At 33.4% G+C, this 10,000-nt stretch overlaps 1 protein-coding gene across 7 annotated transcripts in view; it reads right to left on the bottom strand.

The window, feature by feature from the left end:
- LOC144970419 (uncharacterized) overlaps positions 1-10,000 on the bottom strand; it is a 310,164-nt gene that overhangs the window by 43,010 nt on the left and 257,154 nt on the right. For all 7 annotated transcript variants that reach the window (XM_078910048.1, XM_078910046.1, XM_078910042.1 and 4 more), the window contains 4 exons: positions 5,086-5,228; positions 3,488-3,643; positions 1,860-2,036; positions 1,116-1,302 (listed from right to left, as the gene is read on the bottom strand). In XM_078910048.1, the coding sequence (XP_078766174.1) occupies positions 1,116-1,302; positions 1,860-2,036; positions 3,488-3,643; positions 5,086-5,228 (663 nt within the window). The remainder of the gene's footprint in view (positions 1-1,115; positions 1,303-1,859; positions 2,037-3,487; positions 3,644-5,085; positions 5,229-10,000) is intronic.

Below are 10,000 nucleotides of genomic sequence, written 5' to 3'. Positions count from 1 at the left end.
ATTTTTCTTATTCAAATTTCTATTGTACACCACAAAATTTATAGAAAACGAACAGTTTGTTGTAGAGCAACATATTGTGTCTGAGTAATATAAATCTATTTTTGCGTTAGTTGGGTGTGAAGTTTTGGGAAAATCTTGAAAAATGGCTGGTATAGAGAGGGTTAATCATTTATCTTTTGGGATGAATCTTTATCTGTTTGTTCAGATACATAAGGCCTGCAACCTCAAAAATGCAAATTTCTGTTCCCATTGACAGAAGAATAATTGAATAGTTAAGAGGGCATACATTTAGGATCAAGAGTAGGAAAAAAGCTATTGAGGGCGTGGCCTGACATTATATATCATTCTCATACACATCTTGGAAAAGATGTTAATAATATTTATGTGTGTCCTAATTTTTCATCATACGAGAAAATGTTGGATGAGAGAATTCAGAGAATGTAGATAATTGTGTGATAATACATAGATGTATAGGAACATAATATTACATTAATTGGGGTTAACTTCACTTAACATTTAAAATTAAGATAAATCAGAAGACGTTTTTTGAATTCTGAATGGATTTGTAATATCAAAAATAAACTTGTCTTATTCAAAATATCACATGACGAAGAAAGGAGCTAAGATGACTGGTTAGCCAGATTGTTGCCATTTTGGCTTATGATAAAAAGGCAATTTGGTTTTTATTATGATTTGTATTGAGACAAGATGTACATATAGGTATGTCAAATACCAGATATAAGCAATAAGACAACAGGAATAAAACGTACACATTAAACTTTTCTTGCAGTGAAGAAGTGAAGAAGTCTGGTGGATACGATATGTAATCCATTCTCATATTATAGGCAAACTTTTCTTTATTCAACCAGAAGGAGGAATTTGTCTGCCGGGTCTATTCCAAGGTAAAGTGATTTGCTCATCGGCATACAGCGCAGTTGGGAATTGAACTCGGTGTCTATCATCACAGGATAGCAAAGACTATAGTTCTTTCAATTTCAATTTCATAGAAAAATAGACAAATTTCTCCTGCCGGCTCACTGACTTAATACCGATTAGGGTTGTTGGTTCACATCTTATCTCAAATATTCAATCAAAGTGTAAACTCCAAGACTCACGTTCTTCACATCTCTCCCCTGTCCAGCCAGCTGGACAATCCCTGAGACAGTGTCCAGTCATGTGGTTACACTTGGTATCCTTGGGGCAGTCACATGTGTTAGCACAGCCATCTCCGTAGTAGCCCTCTACACACTCCATCTCACAGATGTCTCCTTCATATCCTGGTTTACAGATACATTCTCCAGTCTGGTGGGTGGAAAACGGTAACAAAAGTTCAATCCAGTAACGAGTCTACATTGTCGAACTCTGACAAAAGACATTCTTAAAAAAATTATTTAAAAACTATTTTTTTTACAAATAATGATTGATAAGAATCAACATCATGTTGGAAAACCCCCCCGAAAAATCCCTTAACAATATATATATATATATATATATATATATATAATATATATATATATATATATATATATAATATATATATATATATATATATATATATATATATATATAAACAGAAAAACAAATTAAAAAAAAAAAACAAAACTGAAAAACCCCAAAACAAACCCCATCCAAACAAACAGAAAACAAGACAAAAAGCAACATAAAACAAACCCCCAATCATGAGACTTCAAAGTTCCATTTGCCTGTGGGGCAAGAGCTCCACCATTGATGGATATCATAATCTTCAGTATAAATAATATGGGGGAAAAATGACTCTATGACAGGACAGCATGGCGGCTTGTAAATGCCCTTCACATATACAAGGAAAAGAATTATCTTCAGCTGCAGGAAACACTTACCTCTGGATTACAACCCTGAGCATGCCTTGTGTTACAGTTGCATTGTCCCATACAGTTGGACCCATAGGTGAAGGGAGGGCAAGGCTTGTTGCAGGACGGTCCAAACTTCCCAGGCTTACAGTTACAGAACCCATACTTCCTATTGCAGTAGCCGCTAGCACATTGTTGAGGACAAACCTGGAACACACAAAATCAAATCTTTCATATAATGTGAAGAGATTTGTTTTTGGTCCATAATGTCACATTACCAATTATGCGTCACAAATAGCATTATAATGAGATCATTTCGAATTTACAACTATTTTATTACCTTCTCCTCCTCCTCCTCCTTCTTCTTCTCCTCCTCCTCCTGTTTCTTCTTCTTCTTCTTCTTCTTCTTCTTCTTCTTCTTCTTCTTCTTCTTCTTCTTCTTCTTCTTCTTCTTCTTCTTCTTCTTCTTCTTCTTCTTCTTCTTCTTCTTCTTCTTCTTCTTCTTCTTCTTCTTCTTCTTCTTCTTCTTCTTCTTCTTCTTCCTCCACTTCTTTTTTGGTGGCTGTAGAAGCCCCACACGCTGGAGGTTAAGACTACATGTGTTATAATAATCCATCACAATTATACATAAAAGAGCCATCACCCGAAAACGATATGATGTCTGGATGAAACGGACTCCTCATTTATAAATTAGAAATAAAATGATGAGAAAAAAGAACTTTGAGTTTTTATTTATTTATTTATTTTTTCAATATAAAAAATATATTGGTTCTCCATCATAATAAAGCGAAAGTAACCCCAAATCTCCTATTTGTGGCTATAAATTCTATTTCCAGTAGGTCACATATTATAGGGCAAGTAAACAAGATAGCTGTAGAATGTCATCTATCCGTTACGAAATGATTCTCGTCATTAGAGAGTTATGATCGAATGACATTAGTCTTAACGTATTCGGAGCAAATGCATTGAACATAACACATTGATACCGGGTTCTTTAGACAAGTGCACGGCCATTGAGCTATCGGGACTCTAAAGTATATTCTGACATGCATGTATCTAATAGATATAAAATGTGACATATCACGAAATCTGGTATCACTTTGGAATGGCATAAAGAAAATTAAGTTTAAAGTCAAACTGAACAAAGTAACGAAATGAAAGATGTCCCTTTTTTTGTTTTTGAGTTTAAGAAAAAAAACCCAACTCCCTCAGTCCTAAAAAAAAGGCTTTTACTTCATTGCACCCTATCTAACATTTTATAAGTTAAGCTTAATTCAATGCAAACATCTGGCGCAATTCGACATAATACATTAAACGATTGGCCACATAATAATACATCCAATCCTAGCTGTTACAACTTCAGTACTGAAGATACACGCAACATTTGTGTGGTAAGGGATGGTTTTAGGTTATGGCCCTGTGAATCAAATTTCTCTTTATCAAACTCTATCCCTTTCTACAGCTAAGCTTTCTAGACTCTTACATATTTTTTTGTCTCCTGACGAAGGCCAAGGGCCGAAACGTTGTTTGTTTTGTATTTTCCCCCTATTTATGAGTGACACTTAGATCTACTTACTTTATATTTCACTCCACTTTCTAGACTCACATTATAGATAGTATATACACTCTGGCATCTCTAACATATCTTCAGCACTTACTTTATCACATTGCTCCCCATAGAATCCAGGGGGGCATCCGTCTTCACAGAATTCTCCGTCTATGCCAGGGGGACATTTGCATTCCCCAGTCACGTGATCACAACGTCCTCCGTTCTTGCACCGACAAAGGCTATTGCAGTCTTCTCCAAATGTGCCCTGGAATCGACAACATGAAAAATGTTGATACATGAGGGTCACAAAAGTTTGTTTAAAAGACAACCTGATTTTTAAAAAAACCTATAACAAAAAGAAGAAAGAAAAAAAAAACAACAACCCCCCCCCCCCACAAAAAAAAAAACAACAAAACAAAACAAAAAAAATAAACAAACAGAAAAACTAAGGAAATACAAACAAATAAAAGAGAAAACAACCCCCCCCCCCACCCCTAAAAAAAAAATTAATAAAAAAAACCCCCCAAAACAACAAAACCAAACCCCAGCCCCACCCACCCCCTTTCCAGAAAAAAAAAAATAAAAACTTAACATGAAACCAAACTAAAAAAACCCTCCCCCCTAAGACACTCCCCCCCCCCCCCCAAAAAAAAAAAATTAAATTAAATAATGAAAGTATAGAGAAAAATCTTCCAATCTTATTCACAAAAAATCCGGACCAACCCTTGGTATAAAGTTTTAAATCAGAGACTTCTTTGTGATCTCAGGTACCTATAACACGTTTTGACAAGATGATGTTTAACTCCTATATCGATAAATGCAGCCAAATATTTTCTGACAAAAATGTGAAAAAAAAAATTGTTTTACAAAATTACGGTAGTGTTATTCTTGCTGAGGGTCCGGTCCTGTCGTAGCTTTCGTGACCTGATAATTACTACACAATACAAGGCGACGACCACACACAAAAAAAGGTGAGTAGTCGTGTATTCAAAATAGTTCAACCAATACACTCAATTGTCTCCTCGAGCACTACCAACGACAACTCACTTTTCATCATACTGTTGTAATCGTCGTCTTGTGGCGTCATTGTTTGGAAAGTGGCAGGCTATGAGTTAAAGAACATTTTCTTTAGAATTTGAAGGGAAAAAAATCCATATTAACCCAAATGCAACGTTTCCACATTCATTTCTACCAATTTAACATGCTTCTGAACGGATAGAGTGTCTGGTCCATTTTTTGTAACTAATGTATTTCTGGATACAACATTAACTTTCTTTTCTGACTTAATTCTAACGACTTGGTTGAAAATCTAAATCTTGAGAGAAAAAAAAAATCAAAATTCGGCCAATCTGGCCATAAAAATAATCTGTATAATGAAAAATGAATCTATAACAGTAGTAAATCTGCCTCCTGGCGGCAGCGTGGCTCAGTGATACGGTCTTTGCTTCGTTCCCGAAAGGTACAGAGTTCGATCACCTGCCGCTGGGATGTGTGGCCTTGAGCAAGTCAACTCGCCCTAATCCAATTTGCGGCGCTAAACTGCGGCTGGCGCCTGAGTTATTCCAGTCTTCCCTTAGAATAATTACTTGAGACAAATTTCCCCCATGGGATGAATAAAGAATGAATATAAAAATCTGGTCACCCTCCTCCTCATCTGGAGCCCTCCTCCTTATCAAACAGACATTATGATCAACATCTTTACTTTACCTTAGGACAAGGATCTTTACAAAGTTCTCCTCTCCATCCCGCTGTGCAGATACAGCCATTTTTCTGATCGTTACACCTGGCCCTATTCATGCAGTTCTTGCAAGTGTACAGACAGTCGGGGCCGAATGTACTGGGAATGCAGACTGAAAACGGACAAAAAATTAGGAACAATGTGATGAATGATGATCTAAAGGGAGATGAAGCCAAAATATAATATGCCATTTTATATTTAGTAAAACATTCACCAAGTCGTGCGAACATATTATTGCAACCAACATACAGATATGTGAGTAACGTTAATAGGTGTTTATGGTCAAATGTGGTAAGAACTTATCGACTCTCTGACACAAGATAATAAACACCAAGAAAAAAAAAACCCCAAAATAACCCCCCCCCTCCAAAAAAAAAGAAGAAAACAACACAAAAAAACAACAAACAACAAAATAACCCCCCCCCCCCCCAAAAAAGACCCCCAAACCCCCCCCCCCCCCCAAACAAATATAGATAAACCTGAAAAAAAGACACAAAGAACAAAAACGACAAAGAAAAATATAAAGAATGAAAAAAAAAACTTCAAAACCCCCGCGATAAAATTTAAAAAAAAAAACAAAACAAAAAACAACAACAGTCATAACCCCCCCCCCCCCCCCAAAAAAAAAAAAAAAAAAAAAAAAAACCCTCATGAAACATAAAAAAAGTAGATACGCAACATCGACCAAATTATACTGTCGATATGACAGGCATAACAATTAAAATTGTTAGTTGTCTAAAAAAACAAAATAATTACGTATACTTTGTGAATTACTATCACAAAATGACATTTTAATTTTTAGCGCAACACTATCAGATATTTAGAAATAATACAAATGTAATAATTAAACTCCATGTTGATTTCAACAATCAAATTGTGGGGTCTTATTTTCATGCTAGAAATTAATTTGTTAGATTTTTATATTTTAGCCGTCGTATTTTTGTATATATTCTGTTAATTGGGAATACTATGATAAATTGACAATATAAACGTTAAAATGAAACGAAAAATGGTTTAAAATGTGAAAGAAAAAAAAAAAAAAACTCAAAAATTAGCAAAATACCAAACACTCTTCTAAAAATTATTAATATCTATAGCGTAGTACATATTTTTAAAGCCAAAAAAAAAAAAAAAAAAATAAATGATTGAATAATATACCTAACTAATACTGATTTTAAATGATTTTAAATCAAAACACAACAAGAAAGACATACAATTCCAAGAGAAACCAAAAACAATCACTTATTAAATAAACATTTAAGTTAACTATCTAGTAAGAGCTGCTATTCATTGAGTCATGAATTTAATCAAATGCAGTACTTTTCAAGCTGTAATCTACATTCAAGCAACTGATTTGTTTGTGATCTTTAATTTGAAAACAATGTAAGTAACCGTCAGTCAGTCCTTGCTATTCATACGGATCACGCACGTTTGTCTCCCTTAATAATAGTCGTCAAAAATTTGAAGGAAAATATGCGAGTTATCGTCTCAAAATGGCAGGTCTATTATGTGGATGATGTAGACGCTAAACATTGAATTCATCGGAAAAAAAAAAAAGATATCGGAATTAAGAAGACAAGCCACATTTTATTGAGGAAAATGAATGTAGTTTCTTTAAATGTCAAAAACAAACATTTCATATTTCTGGTAATTTTAACTTTATAAACTCCATTTTAAGCACCGGGTTTATCCACCCATATTGCCGCTTTGAAGGGATCGGTTATATAATGTTGGGATAACAATTTCCTTGCCATAAAACTACAAGTATGGCAAATATCCTGGATATGCCATCAAAAAACAAAACAAACCTAGATGCAAACAGAATGATGGGAATAATATATAGAACCTTTATAAGTCTTGATAAAACCACATTTTTATATTTGTATAAATAGCTCGTTCGACCAATTCTAGAATACGGAAATTGCATCTGGAGCCCATTATATTAAAGACAATCTATTAGTATTGAAAGTGTACAGAGGAGAGCTACCAAAAAAATTTATACAATACAGTATTTATCTTATAAGGAAAGGTTAGAATTTCTTGACTTACCCAGTTTGAAATATAGAAGAATTCGTGGGGATTTAATTCAGGTTTATAGATTGGTACATGGTCTGGATAGGATAGACTTTTCAGATTTTTTTTCATATTCTAATATTACTTTTACTAGAGGGGACAAGTTTAAGATTTTTGTCTCTAGATGCAAAACAAACATAAGACAAAACTGGTTCGGTATTCGTATTGTTCAGAAATGGAACAGTTTGAAATTTGAAACAAAGAATGCAAAATCTATGGATTATTTCAAGGTGTTAGTAGACAGGGAATTATATGATGGGAGATTTATATATGACGAATAATACTTGTTTGCTCTGCTGTTGACATGGCTTTCAATCTTGTATGTATATATTATGCATTATTATATTATTATGGTTATCTTCTATACGCGTGTGTATGTGTGTGTGTGTGTGTGTGTGTGTGTGTGTGTGGTTGTGTGTGCGCTTTGCATGTCACGGTTAAAGAAATATGTTTGTACACCACATGAGTACATTTAAGTTGAAATACTATCTTTACCACGTGTATCGTTATTGTAATATTTAATCAATAGATTTATGGCATTACTAATTAATATTAAGGGCATTCAAAGGATCTTATCCTATTTTGCCCTATACCACATGTTATGTGATTATGTGATAGATGTTTATATTACTGGTGACATGATATTATGAGATGACGCTATGAACTGAAATACCTCTATTCAGAAACACAACAAAACATGCTATATAATTCTTCACTTTTACCATAGAAATTCTAAGGATTAAACCTCTTTCTGCTATAACTGATTAAAAATACATTGAACACGAAACGGCAAAAATCGCAATGATTGTAACTGGACAGTCAAATAATTAAAAAAAAAACATTAACAAACAAAATTTTAAAAAGGATTTGAGGTTAAAGAGGCGCGAATCGCCTACATAGGATTAAAACAAAATAAAATAAGCTTTATCACATCCATCATGTTAGAAGGTCTAGAAATTTAACATTCAGAATAATATATAATTTACCAACCTGATGTAGAATTATCCTCTACTTAATTAGGAAAAGTTGCATTGAGAAATAAAGACTGAACGTTTAGAAGTTTGTTAAAGAAAACCATAATGATAATGAGATAATCTTTTTGGTATAAGAGAGGGTTTTATTTTGTTAATTTTTTTTTTTTCAAAACACATTTTCCCTAAAGATATTGACAATTAGGCTATTTAAAGCTCTTTAAAAGTCATTCGTCAAATAAACAATGGAGTTTAAAAAATAGGTATCCGATTATTACAATTTACACAATTATCAACCTGAAGAAAAAACAAACTATCATTTAAAAAATATTGTGTGAACATAAAATGTCGTCCTAAATAAACTTCACCATCATGCAGTTTCAGATAAAAAAATTGCCTTTAGTGATAATATATGTAAACATAAGCGAATAGGCACGACATCGTCGTGACTATGCCCTATAGAAATACTATTTATTATTATTATTATTATTATTATTATTATTATTATTATTATTATTATTATTATTATTATTATTATTATTGCTTTTGTGTAAACATGATAAGGTACCTCACCCACTTGCATAACAAAGTGCTCTCAATGAGCTGAACAATTATCTGTAATTTTGACTGCCTAGGGTATTTTATGTTAAAGCATTGACATGAAGCATATTGAACGAAAAAAGTGATTATACATCCTTTGTAAAATGATTGAAATCAATTCTAAATGTTAGTGTTAGTAAAATAACAAAAATAATTCTTATTAAAAAATTGCAAGCCCAAAAAATATTCCGTCGTTCCTTGACTAAAACCGTTAAACACATTTTGGGCGGTGATTGGCTAGCTGGGTCTGTTAGATCTGACGGAAAGTACTTTGCGATATACTAGCTTTCTATCCGAAGGGTAACAAGCAATTGTTATTGTCGGACTGGTTCACGCTATAGAAACCGGGATAAACTCCGGCTCCATGGGCCTAATGGCTCTAAAGGACAAATACTACTACTACTACTACTACTACTACTACTACTACTACTACTACTACTACTACTACTACTACTACTACTACTACTACTACTACTACTACTACTACTTGTCAAAAAGTCCCAAATCCAACTCTCTCGAGTAAATGCGCACATTCAGTCCTTTTAAAAAAAACAAATACAATAAGGGTATGGCATTCTCTCCACGACAACTTGAGAAATTCGGACAGTTATGAAAAATTTGCAAGTCAATCGTAAAACAATTTTGTCACAAGAGGGCAATAATTATTATGATACAGAGCCATAACCTAACATCATCCCACACCATACAAATGTTGCATCTATCTTCAATACTGAAGCCGCAACAGTGTGGATTAGATTGAATTTGACTTCAATGAGATCTCAAATAATTTGACACGTTGATGGTCACTTGCATAAACATTCATTAAAGGAAAACGTTTCTCGGTAAAATGAAGAAAAAAAATTATATTGTCAAAAATACGGTGATAAGATTGTATTTAGAACGGCATTTTCTTGGTAACTATTCTAAGAGCAATTGTAATAAAATGATAAATATGGTTATTGCTTTTGTACTAAACAAGACGACAACATCAACAACAACAACAACAACAACAACAACAACAACAACAACAACAACAACAAAATTTAACCAAAAAAAAAGCCGCATCAAAAAAAACAACATAACCCCCCCCCCAAAAAAAAAAACAAAAAAAAAAAAAACAACAAAAAAACCAACAACAACAAAAAAACACAACAAATGTTCCTTTCTCTGGTGATCTTTAATTTTCCAAAAATAAACACACATACACACACACACACACACACACACACACACACACACA

This window comes from Berghia stephanieae, chromosome 4, assembly GCF_034508935.2.
Source record: "Berghia stephanieae isolate SIO BIC M18660-M18661 chromosome 4, UCSD_Bste_1.3, whole genome shotgun sequence".
Taxonomy (NCBI): Eukaryota; Metazoa; Mollusca; class Gastropoda; order Nudibranchia; family Aeolidiidae; genus Berghia; species Berghia stephanieae.
This window is presented reverse-complemented; position numbering and strand designations above follow the sequence as displayed.